Source organism: Protopterus annectens, chromosome 12.part0 (assembly GCF_019279795.1).
Source record: "Protopterus annectens isolate FY-2018-M chromosome 12.part0, PAN1.0, whole genome shotgun sequence".
Classification (NCBI taxonomy): domain Eukaryota; kingdom Metazoa; phylum Chordata; order Ceratodontiformes; family Protopteridae; genus Protopterus; species Protopterus annectens.
The window spans coordinates 140,884,275-140,899,961 of record NC_056746.1 but is presented as its reverse complement, the minus strand read 5'-3'; the positions used below and the strand labels follow the sequence as shown (position 1 = coordinate 140,899,961).

The window sequence follows — 15,687 nt, the reverse complement described above, 5'->3', positions numbered from 1 at the left end:
ACTACTCCTGGTTACAAGTGGTTTTTTTTTTATTTCAAAAAGAAAGGTATGCAAAACAAGTAAGTCCAAAGTACCTACTGATTTTCCTGGTTGTTTCAGGACTTTAGCTGCCCCCCCCATTCTGTACTTCTAACTGCAATCTGTCTTTATATGTTGTACTATTTGTATGCTCTGCTGTTTTTCTATTTCTACTAAACCTTTTCTCTTATAAATTTGTCTTTTTAATTTCCACATAACTCCTTGGTAAAATTGGCTTATTTTATTTTCAGTATTCAGTAAGAAAGGTATGCAAAACAAGCAAGTCAGAGTACCTACTGCCTTTTCTTATTGTTTCTGTAGACTTGCATATCTGTGAAATCAGGGCCAGCCCTTTTCATCATACTATTGGCTATTTTCTGGTCTATTCTGATCCTCCCCCTCCCCACAAGAACAATTTCAGCCTAATCAGGGCCAGCCCTTTTCATTTTCATTGGTTATCCACCACTTTTTCTGGTCTATTCTGTCCTCCCCCACAAGACCTATTGCAGCCTAACCTAGCTTTCTTAAGCTAAGGGAGCCAGTGTCCTGGTACTGCTGTTACATTAAGTTTAGTACCTAACTGTGTCTTAGTCCCCTCCCTTATTTGAAATCTTACCTCTGTTCCTTGCTGGGCTCCACATTTAACTAACTTTATATCTTACAGTTACCGTAGTGTCTGTGCTTTTCCCCATGCTTGCTAAGCAGCCTAAAGGGTTTTTTCATTGTCCCTTAATTCCTTTACCCAGCAAGCTATATTTTATATATTTTGCCACTAGGTGGCACCACTCAACCACTTATAGAGTAATGATCGCTTATATCATTTTTCTGTTCTCTCTCAAGCAATCCCCCACTCTCATAGCATATTTATCTAACTGGCCTGCTTGACTTGTGCATTGTTTTTATTAACTTTCTCCCCCTACACTCCCCAGCGTAGACTCACCTCTGCTGTTCCTGTACTTCCCCTAAGCTCCCACGTTTCAGCTACAGCTGGCTGATTGGTTTCCGCCAGCCACCTTCTCTCCAGCTCTTCCCACTCCGTTCACCCTACGGGCTCATTCCGCTCCCCTACCCTGCCCCCATTTCCCACCCACCCCACTACTCCTACATTTATTTCAACTCCAAACCCCTCCCTCTCTCAACCAACCAATCATCTCCACACTGTACCCCTCCCCTCTCTACCTCCACCTGCCAATCACAGCCATTCCAACCCCACCCATCAAAGTCCCTATAAACATCTATTTCTACTCCATCTATACATATGTACAATCTGCCCTACTCATTTTATACTGCTAATATACACATATACTCCTCTACTATGTCTTGTCTTCTACCTCAAGCCATTCTCACCCCATCTATCTGCATTCTATTCTTACTCCCTTTATACCACGCTACCTCCTACTCCTATAAGCAACTCCACCCCTCCTTCCTTTCCTACTCCCCACTCCCAATCTCTTTCCTCATCCCACTAAAACACACTTCCACAACACATCCGCCTCTCTAGTTCAACCCAACCCGCTCCACTACTTCAGGATAAAACTTTTTCCCCCTTCAATTAAGTACTACAAACCTAAACTAATATCTTACTGTCCACAACTATTAAAGACCAAATCAAAAATACTACTACACTTCCTCAACTACCTGTGCTTAACAGGGAACATGCACCCAAATCCTGGACCAAATACTTCCTCTAGTCCCAATCCCCCTGTCACAAGCAATTAAACCAATCATAAATACCTCAAATTCTTCACCATCAATGCCCAAAGTCTAAGAAATAAAGTAGCCCACTTTCATGCTTGGCTAAATTACAACCTACCAGACATTTTAGCCATCTCAGAAACTTGGCTAAAACCTCATATTTGTGACTCTGAAATCCTCCCTCCTGAATTCCAATCCCACAGACACGATCGCTTAAATAGAAAAGGGGTGGTAGCTTTAATCTACTCTCCGTCACTCCCTACCCCAATCCTATCCCTCCATTCAACAATGCAGAACTAGTAATAGGCCTACTAAAATAAATAACCACAAAAGCATTTGTATCATTGCCCTCTACATCCTCCCTGGAAATAACACCACTATTCTTGAAGAAATTCCCCTCTGGACCTCTACCAATATTAAGCTAGACACTTTCATACTTGGAGATGTAAATATCGATTGGAATAAAATCAACAACGCTAATCCCACCATATCCATCAATCTATTTAACTATACCCAACTAACTCCATTACCAGACCCAGCAAAACCAGGTACCACACTAGACTGGATCCTAGTATCCCATCCTAATAAAGTATTAAACTCTGCCATTATACCTAACCGTATAGGAGACCACTTGCCAGCTTTCATACACCGAACTACCCACTCCTTTCCTCACCTACACCAATATATTCACACACGTAACCTCACAAACTTTAACCCCACTACTTTCTCTGACTCCCTAAAACAAACAAACTGGAACCCCCTAAAAACTCTTACACTAGACAATGCCGTAGAATAAACATCTTCAACTCCCTAGCTCCACCAAGAACAAAAAAAGAGTAAAAACCAAGACTGCCCCATGGCTAACCAAAGATATCAAACAACTTATGCTACAAAGAGATAAATTCTGGAAAACATATCATCAAAACAAGCAGCCAGAAACTTTTCTTAAATATAAACAAATTTGCAACCTCACTAAAAAAAAACAAATCATCACAGACAAAAAGTCTTACTATATCAAACTCCAGTCTAACCAATCAAAAAAACCCAAACATTTCTGGAATTCCATTAATTCTCTTCTCAACCCAGGTACCAAAAACAACCCCTGCCCTGACACCAGCAAATCTGAGCCTGAAATAGCCTCTCTATTCAACTCCTTCTTCACCACCTCCATAGCAGAACTGACCAAGACCTTCCCTAACGATAACCATTCCCCTCAACCTATCCAATCATCCTCATCCCCTACACCACCCTCTGCCCCCAATCCTCCTCCAATATTTGAACTTAACCCCATCTCAACCGCCCACATAAAAAAATTACTCTCTAAATTAAAACCATGCTCCAATGCCCCTGACACTATCCCATCTTCCTTCCTAAAAATAGCTGCAGATGGTATCGCTCTCCCCATTAGCATCTTAATCAATAGATCCATGCAGGAATCTTATGTGCCCAAATTATGGCGTGCTGCCTTTATTCTACCTCTCCATAAAGGAGGCAAAAACAATAACATCTCTAACTACCGCCCCATAGCTATCCTCTCCCCAATCTCAAAATGTCTGGAAAAATGCATCCACCTCAGCTTATGCCATTCCTAGCCAATCACCAACTAATCACTCCAACCCAACACGACTTCCGACCTAGCCATAGTACTATCACTGCCTTTCTCTCCTTCTTAGACTCAATAAATCTTGCCCGTGAATCTGGAAAAATAGTATCAACAGCTCTATCTCCCACACCTATCTCTTGAACCATCTTTCTAACCTTAATATCTCCCAAAATACCTTATCCTGGTTCTCAAGCTACCTCTCTGACAGGTCTCAAGCTGTGAAATGGGGGAAAGGCACCTCAACCTTCCTTCCTACCCCCACTGGGGTACCCCAGGGATCCATACTCAGTCCAATACTGTTCAACATCTTTATTAATGATTTCCACAAAGCCATACCCAACACTAAAATTGTACAATATGCAGATGATTCAACTTTAGTCTGCTGCGCCTCTAACCTCTCAGAGCTTCAAACTGTGACTCAAACTGCTTTCTCCGCCACTGAAAACTGGATGCTTCAAAACCACCTCTTGCTAAATGCCAATAAATCCAAAATACTATTATTCTCTCCCTCAGAAGCTTCCCCTCTTGATAAAAACTCATTCCACATTATTAGCCAAAACAGCTCTACTATAGAGGTTGTTTCCTTCGTTAAACTACTTGGGGTTACTATTGATGAACACCTAAATTTTGACACTTGCATCCAGCAAAACATTAAGAAAACCCATATAAAACTTGGTATGTTATACAGAAACATCCACTTTCTCTCTGATTCCACCAGACAAACTCTCGCCACTACCTATCTACTCCCCTCACTAATGTGTGGCACTCCTCTACTAACAAACTTATCTGCCTCTCTCTCCTCCAAATTGGAAGTCTGTTATAATAAGATTTCTAAATCTGCAACCAAAGCCAAATTCTCCTCCCATCATTGTACTGCCCTTCATTTGTTAACATCTAGACTATCTCCAAATTACTACAGCCCACAGACTAATTTTTCAGCCTAAGTGCCCAGCACTAACCAACATCCTTCATCCTTACACCACTCAGAGAACTCTAAGATCTACTCACCAAAACCTAATCACTGTCGGCAAACCCAATCGTCCTGCTGGTCAACTTATTCTATCCTTTTCCTTAGCTAAAAGTGGAATTCTCCTCCTGCCTCTCTAAGGACTTGTGAAAACTATGAAAACTTTAAAACTCTGCTACATTCCTACCTTTCCTCTAACAGGAAATGCAACTGCACTCTCCCCACCTAGCCTAATAATCAATCCACCCCTTAAACTCCTGACTAACTCCGAGTACAAGATAACACTAGCATAAAAGTACATATTTTAAATAACATAATTGTACATGTTATAAATGACCTATCCCACCTTTTTTCTTTTTTTTTTCTCTTTTCCTTCTAAGACTTTATTCTCCCTCTCAGTTAAGTTACCACTGCCATCCTAAATATTTAGGTGCTATGTAACCAAATAATTTATTCCTGTTCTCTAGCATGGAATGAAATTGTAAGGTTGAGGTCTTTACTATGATTGTATATGTAACTAAACTATGTAATGCGGAGCTTTTCTCCTCGGGCCTCCACTGAAAACGGGCTCCCTGAGCCCAGTGGACCTCCCCGATCATCAAACTGGAAATAAATAAATAAATGTATATAATTATTATGTAATCAGTTATATGATTAATTATATATAATCATTAAATTATATAATTGTGTAAGTATTTATAATTATACTAGAATTGTAATATTGGTATCTGAAATGGAACAGGCTGAGTGTCCATGTTGCATACATGGACTTTGTTATAAACTGTGAAATGTACCTATGAATACCCAAGTCAGAGATTCTGGAAATGTATATATAGTCCTTGTTAACTATGGTGTCTAGTGCCTAAGGAATTTGTTGTATATCTTTACTCACATTGTTCTTTTTTGTTAGTGTTGTCTTATATATGAGCTTTAGTTATCAGAATGTATTGTTTAGTATGTTTTAGTCATCAGTCTAGCATGTTTGCTACATTTTTTTCAATTTTTGATCATGTGGTTGGTCGCAGTAGGTCTGAACCATGACAGTTTTTATAAAAAAAAACTGGAGGAAATTTAACCAAGGCAATAAAGGAAGCTCCACAGTCTTTTTTATGTCTTAAACATTGACCTAAGCTACTACCAGGCTTGGCAGATTGTATCTTGGTTTAATGTATCTTGGTTTAATGTCTCATCAGAAGGCAACATTTCAGGGGTGCATTGCCTGATTAGTACAATTCATGTGTAAGGAGCTAACATGCAGCGACTGTTTTGACTACTGATACCAAGACATAGTTATTTTTTTGCACTGGTAGTCACTTGTGATTAGTTAGCAAACAGTTGGAAAGGATGGAATAGAGATGCTGACATCCTGCTCCCCCAGTTTTCTGGGAAATGCGTATGACTTAGTTGCTCCAGAGGTAACATTAGCTTTGACTTCTGAGGACACTACTGTCTACTGTTTTGCTCAGTACTAATCATTGTAGCCCTAATCACTGGTATATATGCCAAAGCATCTGTTCAGAACTGCCACCCCAGGGCATTGCGTAAGGTGGTATTTTGGGAAGCTACTGATTTAAAATAGACCACAGTGTGATGCTAAGTCAGAAAGAGGGTTTCATTCATTGAAGGAATGAATGAGCCTTATGGAGACTGTACCCTGGCATGTGAGGTCTTGGGGAAATGAGCAAGTAAATGGATTAAAAAGTGATTTATTAAAAGATGTCTGTGTCTACATCCTGCAATTAAAGTTGAAGTACATCTGAAAATTCTTGCGTGAATTAATTGATCTTTACAGAGTAGCTTTTCTTCCACAGGTATTTCTGTGTTTGGGTACTCAATGGCTGTTTCAATAGGTGGGATTTTTGCCTCTCGTTATCTCCACATAAGCTTGCTGCAGAATATCTTGAGATCTTCAATGAGCTTTTTTGAACGGACACCTAGTGGCAATATTGTGAACCGCTTCTCAAAGGAAATTGACACCATTGACACCACAATCCCGCAAATTATCAAGATGTTTATGGGCTCCATGTTTAATGTACTTGCGGCATGTATCGTGATTCTGCTGGCTACACCATTGATTGCTGTCATCATTCCTCCACTGGGAATCTTGTATTTCTTTGTTCAGGTACGTAACCATGTTTGATGTGTAATTGGTCTGTATACATGCTGTCACGTTTCTGAAAGCAATACTATTCATTCAGTGGCACTTTTTATACACGTCATGAGTTAAATACATTTTCATTCCTGCTGAACTCTGCTTATTTTCGATTGGTTAATTTTTTTGGTACTAATTTAATGCAAATTAACAACAACTATTGTTCCTAAAATTTCTTTTAAAATAAGGAAATACACAACTTCAAGAGCGAAGCTGATCAATTCTCCTGAAGTGGTAATCCTAGTTGCTGCTGTCAGAAATGTTGCACTATGGTTTTTCTCTGAGATCTAATGTGTTCTGATCATTTCACATTTGAAAAGAAGCTTAAGAGCAGCACTTGCTGTTCTATTGCAGAGCTATAATGTCAGGCAGGCATCGTAGCTTTGACACAACATGCACCATATATCCGAAGTTTCTCATCAGGGTTTGTTAATGAATACTGTTAGTCTAATGAGGCCAGAACTGTTAGTGGTAGGGTGTGCATCCCTATTAAGGACTGAAATACTAATGCAGTTGCCATGGAAGCACTTGTCTCAGTTTAATTTCTTCAAATGCTTAGGTTTTGTATCTTCCTTAATGGGAACGGACATAATTCCTACATCAGGGCATAGTTAAAGTTCATGGAATTAGTATTGTTTGTCTTTGTTAGCCAACAGTATTCTCAGCAAATGTAAAGTACCCAGAATTGCCTCCTCTTGTATTTCACATAGGGTTGTGTGTATTGGTAGCATATTTAAGTGCAATTGTAAATCCTTGAGACTATGTTTATGTTGCATTACCTTTTCAACAGGTCTAGGACATCAGTTTGTATAAAAAAGTAAGATGTAGCAGGTAGAAGTAGTACAAAAAAATCATTGGTCATTTCTTGTGAAAAAGCATTAAAAAAAGAAGAAAATAATAATACATACATTTAAAGTAATTTTTTACCTGAGGTCTTTCTCTTGGGAGGATAGTGGTCTTTACTGTATGGTTAGACCACCTGTTGGAGTATGGGAACTCTGTAGTAGGGAAGGAAAAAAGGAAAGTGGCATAGGAGAATTGCTGTTAATGGTGGCGGGTTGCTGCAATTGATGGCATTTGAACATGACGCACACTGATGACTTTGTATGCTGTGCTTGGGCTGCTAGTTTAAGGGTAGGCTAAACTTAGAGCTTCCTGCCATTCAGATGATACTGTAGTAGAGCTCCCCTATTTTTTTCTAAGCCTAACTGTTGAGATTGAAGTGGGGGTCCGGACACACATGCGAAATGGTGAGAGGAGAAATAAAGCAAATATAGAAACATTTTTCATACTTTTCACAGTATCTCATGTAGGATACAGACCCCTCAGCACAGAACACAGCACCCTTCACATTTCCTAACAAGCTTAAACCTTCCTCAACCAAAACCCAAATCGAACACTGAAGTTGTGGACTTGTATTCATACCAAAATGACCACATTTGACCAAGTGGCATTTTATCAAATTATCATACACCAAATTTCACATCCCACAAATTAGAATTATGCAAAAAGATGCAAACAAACTGCCTTCATGCATGCTGCCTGTGAACCTAATCCTCTTACACTGTTTGCTAAGACTAGACTATTACTTTGGTCTTCCTGAATTGTGTGTGTGGCTATCTGAAAAATACAAGCTCAGTGAGTCTTTGTAAAAGTATCAGGTATGTCCTCAAAGCAGGGAAATATGAATTTCAATTGGTAGGATATTTATACAGACCTTGCTTGGTCCCCTGTAGGATTATCAGGACTTACTATTGTGCATCTCTTGACAGCAGACAAGCATTTAAGTTATTGAGGATTGTTATACGGTGAGGGTCTGCATAGTAATTTTTGCTTTCCCTGAAAGCATCATCTTGTACTCCTGTTGTGGGCTGTGTGTGTTGTTAATTTTAGGCAGAACCTTTTGCTCTTTTTTTTTTGTCCTCTTACTTCATCCCAACAACTGTCCCAGTGGTCCCATGTCAGTTGCTGGGTCATAGGTTACTAGGTGAGCTACCCTAGAGCCTTTACAAGCCTAGCCATGTTAATCCCAAGTATCCCCATTTAACTGGCTCAGCTGTTACAACTCATGCAAACCAAAAACTTCTGAGACAAGTTCCTACAAGAATGCCTCTCTCTAAATTACCTCAGATCTTGTTTGCCTCTCTTCTAGTAAAGACACGTCAGCAGAACTCTCCTTGAGCTAAGTAAATATTTATTGTTCAGTTGTTTCAGATTTTTCTAAAGTCCTACCCAGTTAGCTTTACTTGTACCCCTTTTAGTAGTCTCTCTTAAATTGTATTGTTTCTTTGAGTAAGTGTTCTATCTCTGTCTTTCTTACCATGGGGTATCTGTCCTACCACTGCTGGTAGTGCTATCCCTTTCTTCTGTCTCTGGTAGTTTTTGGTGTACCATCGTTGATAGCCCTTCTCTCTCTCACGTTTGTGGTTTTTAACGCAAGTGTTTTCTGCCATTGATCCTTGTACTCAACATGGCAGGTAAGGACAAGGGAACTACTGGTTTTAAACAGTGTCCTGGCTGTGGCAGGAAAATGCCAAATTCAGATAGTCATTCTTGTGTGTATTGCTTGGGCCCAGCGCACCTTCAGCAACAGTGCGATATTTTTCAAGCTTTTAGTAATCAGGCCCTTGTAGAGAGGAAAAATAAATCCATTTTGAAAGGCTTAATAAAAATGTCCTTTGAAGATTCCTCGTCTGTTCAGCCTTGCCGTGCTAAATCTGAGGAGTCTCCATCATCACCTTCCTCCTCTTCTACTTTAATTGAACACACAAAAAAAGAGAAGTCTCTTGGTTCTGGCATATAAGAAATCAAAACCTTTGGTTCCCACTACTTCTGCAGAACTAAAGATGGATGCTTCAAACGTTATGGAACTGACTCCTTTGGATCTGGTAGTAGTGACTACCTCAGCACCACAAATTTCGCTACCGGCCACTTTGGTGCTGATCCTTCATATCTCTTCTCTTCTTCTTCCTTGGTGCTGGTTACTACAGTGCCAACAATTTTTTTGTCACCAGTTCCTTCACTGGCGCCTATATCCCAGGAACCATGATTTCATTTGGTTCCTAGGACCAGGTATTCTTCTGTAGACCCCTTTGTGAGGCACCTGCCAAGTCCTTTTTTTGGAGTGCCTGGAATCTCCTAGGAGTCTGGAAGTCGACATCATGAGGTTGGTGGATCAGCTGCTCGTGGCAAGGGATCTGTCCACTTCTTCCCAGGCTTCTCTCCCCAATGGAGATGGGCATTTTTCTCCAAGGACTCAACCAGAAATTCCTCCTCTAACCACTGCAGCTTTAGAGACCTTGGTTCCAACTTCCCAGATTCCAGCTGTTCTGGTACTGGCAGCTCTCATGTCTTCAGCCCTAGTCTGTGCTCTGGGCTGCTCAGTTTCTTGAGAACCGATGGATTCCCAGAGTTGTAGCACTATGTTGCCATTTGTGCACTCTTTCCTGGCTTCAGCCTTGATGGCGGATTCCTCGGAGCTGGGTGGGACCAGCTCAGAAGTTGTCTTTCCAAATTCTGGGCTCCCATCCCTCTTCGGGGGACCCGCTTTTCAAGTTCTGGAGAGGGCCTTGGCCTCTGCAAGCTCCCAGATGGTTTCTCCCCATTGGAGTGTTTTCCCTGGGACTCCGTCTAGTCCAAAGCCATCAACCTCCGTACCAGGACAGTGAGCACTGAAGCTGCAAGGCACCTCCTTACAGGGACCCACCTCTTCCGATTCCTCCACAGAAGCTCCGACTGAGGAGATGCTTTAGAAGACATCGTGTAAGAGGAAAAACCTTGATTCCCCAGAGGAATCTGTCACAGAAACACAGACTTCGATGACTGGGAGTGTTCCCCCAGGTCACCCCTTGAAGACATTTCCTTCAGAGACATTCTTGAGATATTAAAACAGAGGGGTGGCTGGAAGTCCCAAAACCCATCCTCAGAGGAGTCTGTGTACTTGCAGTCTTTTGGTGCTCGCCCATTTATCTCTTGGGTGACCCCGCCAACTGACTGTCTTATTAAGCTAATTGCCCATCAGGCATGGAAGACCCCCTGACTCCATAGAACCAGTACCCAGGAGACTAGATAAAATTCTTTCATCTCCAGAGGACCATCAACCTTGGGCCAAAGATTTAGTAGCAGATGCCATGGTGGTGGTGGTGACGGCCACCAGAAAGAACTAGCAGAAGAAAGTTCCACTGTTCATTCCCCTAACCATGAGTTAAGGGCAATGGAGAGATTTGGAAAGCAAGTTAATGCTGCTTTGACCTTTGCCTTGTGGTTGTTGAACTTCTAGGCACATTTCACTAGACTTCAGAGGGATCTGATCAAGATAAATTGGCCTCCCAGCTTGCCACCCTGAAGTCTGTTTCTAACTCCTCCATGATGTTTATTGCACATGCAGCCAAAGGGAAGACTAGGGCAGCAGGTTCAGCATAGCCATAAAGGGGGCATGCCTGGATGCGCTTGGATGAGTTTGTGGAGCCATTCAAGTCTCTGTCAATGCACCGTTTGACAGATCTTTACTTTTTGGCCCCAAAGTGAAAGATACATTATCCAGGTGTGAAAAGGATGGAAAAACCCTGTCTGCTGTGGACTTAGTTTTTCCACTCCCCAACACTCCTATTCCAGGAACCAGAGAAGCAGGAAAATGTAGTTCAAAAAGACCCAAGGGTCTTTCCAGGACATGTGGTAATGACTCTTCCAGGGCAGAGGGGGGAGCTATAATGGAAGATGCTGACCATGCAACAGAGCTGGCCCATAAAATCAGGGTTCCAGAGATTCCTTCTCAGGGAAACCCTACCAGCACTCCTGAAAGGAGGCCCAATTGTTTGCCTCTGGAGACAGTTTGGGGAAGACTGCCCTTGCACCCACTAGCCTGGCAAAAGATAACCACAGATGCCTTGGTGCTAAGCATCATTGCCAGAGATTACTATATTCCATTCGACCTTACCCCAAAACTAGGAAGAAAGATACCTGATGTTCCACCTAATCAAAGGGATCAGGCAGCTCTGGAAATTCAAAAGCTGCTAGACAAAAAAGTCATCCAAGAAGTCCCACCAGACCAGATAGAATCCGGATTCTACTCCAGGTTCTTTTAGGTGCCAAAAAAGACAGGGGACTGGAGACCAGTTTTGGATCAGAATGTTCTGAACAAGTTTGTTTAACAAACAAAATTCTGGATGGTCACGGTTCAGTCTGTTCTTCCCTTCTTAGGGAAAGACAATTGGATGTGCTCTGTAGACCTCCAGGATGCATATTACCACATCAACATGGACAAATGTTCCAGGAGGTTCCTCCTTTTCTGGTTGGGAGCCAGTCATCATCAGTTCTGAGCTCTGTCCTTCAGTCTCACCACAGCCCCCCTGGGTTTTCACCAAATGTATGGCAGCAGAAGCAGCTCATCTGAAACTGCATAGATTCCAAGTGTTTCCATAGCTGGATGACTGGCTCCTTATTTGCCCCCACCAGGCATCTACTGGAACAGACAGATTTCACCCTATGCACTTGTTCTCATATAGATATAAAAGGTGAATCTTGCGAAATCTCAGTTAAGTCCAACCCAACAATTGGAATTCTTAGGAGCCTGCCTCAATACTACCTCTTACATAGTTTTCCTTCCTACTGATAGATTACAGAAAATAAGATTACTGAAAATAAGATCACAGGTAGACATTTCTCTGTCCAGTAACAATGTTCCTACTTCACTAGTTCTACAGGCTCTGGGATCCGTGGCGGCAGCCATTACTTTAGTACCGCTGGCAAGGTTCCACATGAGTATCCTACAGTGGCTTCTATCTTCCCAGTGGTCTATTCTCACTCATCCTCTGCCTCACTAGATCCAAATTACCAGTCATTGCAAAAAGGATTTATCTTGGTGGATGGAACTGACCATTTGTTTCCCCTCATTCCCAGGCCATAGTGACCACAGATGCCTCCAAGATCAGGAGGTGGGCATTTTCAGGGAAGGACTGTCCAAGGCACTTGGTCCCCAATAGAGATAAATCTGCATATCAATGTTCTGGAACCTAGGGCAGTGCTGTTAGCATTGCAAGCCTTTCAAACTGCCTTCTGTCTAGGAATGATTGCAGTTCAGTCAGACAGCATGTCAGTAGTCTAGTACATCAGCAAGCAAAGCGGAACCAAGTCTTAACCCCTTTGTCGAGAAGCCCTCAGAGTGTGGCAATGGATGGTCTCTTCAAACTGCTTTATAGTAGTGGTGCACATCCCGTGGAGCTCGAATGTGATAGCAGACAAATTGAACAGATTCATTCTCCTGCCACAGGAGTGGTGTCTCAATTCCAGACTGGTGAAGGCGATTTTCCGTCACTGAGGCCAGCCGTGCTGCAAGCTGTTTGCATCCCCACAGAACAAGTGCAGCAGCTACTTTGCCTTAATCCCCTCTCGAGGGAATCCCCGAGAGATGCCTTCCTTCACAATTGGCCGTCAGGACAACTGCCTTTTCCCCCATTTCTCTAATACCCCCTTTCTTGAAGAAAGCCATAAGGTTGAAGAGCAAAGTGATCCTCCTTGCCCCATTTTGACCTCGGTAAGTCTGGTTCCCCTTTCTTTGGCCTTACCTATTCAACATCCATGGACTGTGGACCCAGATCCAGATCTCCTGTCCCATCTTCCGGGACTAGTTCATCCCAACGTGAAAAACCTCAAGCTTACAGCTTTGTTGCTCCAGTTCCATTAACTGCTAGGCAAAAAAAATTAATCTTCCCCAGTTTTTGATACATTTTGCTAGCTTCTCATAAACCTTCCACAAGGAGACACTACTTCAGTAAATGGAAATATTTTCCATATGGGCACGCGATAACAAACTTGACCCTTTCTCTGCACCAGTTGAAGAGGTTTTGAAAATTTTCTCTATGCTCTTGGAACAAGGAGCTGCCTCTGCCATTAGAGTTCAGCTTGCTGCCATTTCTAATTTCCATAACTGATTTGAAGGGCAATCCTTAATTTCAAATAGGCTGTGCAAGGCTTTTCTAAAGGGAACGTTAATATTAAAGCCTCCTTATAGGGAACCCCTCTTTCCCTGGGATCTTACTATGGTTTTGTAATCCTTGGTCAAATCTCCCTTTGATCCTATGGCTGCCTGTAATTTGAAATGTCTTTCATGGAAGACCATTTTTTAATAGATATTACATCCGCTTGGAGGATTTCAGAGATCCATGCCATTGTCTTAAAAACTTCCATATTTAATTTTTCATAGAGACAAGAGTATCGCCGAGAACCAATCCATCCTTTCCTCCAAAGGTTATATCTGAGACTAACATTAATCAATCCATTAAATTGCCAGTGTTCTTCCCTAATTTTTCCAACAAGGGAGACTACTGCTTACATTTGTTGGATGTCCATAGACAATTGTATTTTTATCTTAACAGAACTAAAGATTTCAGAATGTCCTACTAGTTATTTGTCTCCTTTTCAGGTCCTTCCATGGGTAAATCAGTTTCTAAAGTTACATTGTCTAAATGGCTAAGGGAATGCATTTCCTTTGTCTACAACAGGAAAAATATCAAATTGGCAGCCTCAGTTAGAGCACACTCCGCAAGAGCTATAGCCACATTTGCTGCTTTTCACTCCAAGGCTTACATGGATGACATGTGTGCCGCAAAGTGAGTTTCTCCACTACCTTTATTTATTTATTTGCAGTTTTGTTTTCCAGGATAGTCCATTGGTTTACAAGAAGCTCATTTTCAATGGAGTCCTGGAGAGAAAAGCTCCGGAAAAAAAAAATACAAATACATAGGAAGGAAGTATAAAATCCATAGTAGTGCATAGTACAGCCAAGTAAAAATACTTATGTATTACAAGGGGAACTGGTCTCTAGGGGAAGAGCATCATTTGGTTCTATGCTGCTCAGGAATATCCTTCAATAAGGCCTCCCAAGATATAAGATAGCTGGGGACTCTGTCCCATATGTCAAGGATAAATGAAGATCGACAACATCAGATAAAGAAGTTATGTACTCACGTTTCCATCTGTGTTGTCGATCTTTATTTATCCTTGACACCCCACCCACCTTCCCCCTCCTTTAGACTTCTTGAGAAACGGACCTTAGTCCTGGTTATTTGGTTATTCATGTATGACCTTGGACATGGCCTCTTCAATGGTTACAGTATTACTTTCTCCTAGTCTTTCATTATAGCTGAAAACTCAGTCTGAGGTAATTTAGAGAGAGGCATTCTGGGTAGGAACTTTGCTCAGGAGTTGTTGGTTTGGGTGAGCTGTTATAACGGCCGAGCCGGTTCCAAGACTTGGAACCCAGTCCTATAGGTCAAGGATAAATGAAGATCAACAACACAGATGAAACATTATGGTGAGTACATAACTTCTTTTTTTTTTCTCCTGTATTGAAACAGATCTCTTCCTGCTATTTGCATGACAGTCACTTGGGTAGTACTAATTTGTGCACTTTTACCTTTGAGCTCAGCGAGAGTATTAATGAGTGGAGGGGGCCACAGTCTGGTGAAAGTTTGTCAGTACAGCAGGGTGTTAGGATTCATAAAGGTGTATGGCCAGCAAAAAAAAAAAAGTGTGTATATATATATATATATATATATATATATATATATATATATATATATATATATATATGGGTCCACTTTGTAATTTTGAAATACTGAAATCCCAAATTTCAGTATTTCGATATCACAAAGCCGAAACCGGCAGAAGCACGAAATTCAAAATCGCGAAACACGGAGATTTTGAATTTCCACTTCCGCTGGTGCGGTGTGTGGATGTTTGAGTTTAATTTAGATAAGTTTGTGTGTGTAAGTATGTTGGTTAGGGGCTTTAGTGTGTGTAAGTGTGTGTTGCGACTGTGGTGTGCGTGTGTGTGAGTTTCGTTTTTGCGATCTCGGAGTTAGAATTTATAAGTAGGGGGGGTGGGGGGAGCAGCCCCCCGCAAAGGAGATGCAGGGGGTTTGGCCCCCTGCTTATATGTAGTTTAGATGCATTTGTTTGATTGTGGGGGTTCTGTTTGTGTGTACTGTATGAGTAGCATAGTTTTAGGATTTTGAATTTCGCAGTTGTGTGTTTTCGAATTTGTGAGTTGTGCTTGGGTTTTCGGCTTTGATTCCGAAATACTGAAATTCTGGATTTCCCAATTTCGAAATTACAAAGTGGACCTATATATGTGTATATATATATATATATATATATATATATATATATATATATATATATATAGAGAGAGAGAGACAGCGAGCGAGCAGACTGTCCATTGTATCTCCACTGTGCAGCTCCACCTAATGAAGA

At 41.5% G+C, this 15,687-nt stretch overlaps 1 protein-coding gene across 2 annotated transcripts in view; it reads left to right on the top strand.

Annotated features, from left to right (window-relative positions):
• ABCC1 (ATP binding cassette subfamily C member 1) overlaps nt 1-15,687 on the top strand; it is a 1,301,041-nt gene that overhangs the window by 963,499 nt on the left and 321,855 nt on the right. For both annotated transcript variants that reach the window (XM_044089159.1, XM_044089158.1), the window contains exon 23: nt 6,095-6,405. In XM_044089159.1, coding sequence (XP_043945094.1) covers nt 6,095-6,405 — 311 coding nt within the window. The remainder of the gene's footprint in view (nt 1-6,094; nt 6,406-15,687) is intronic.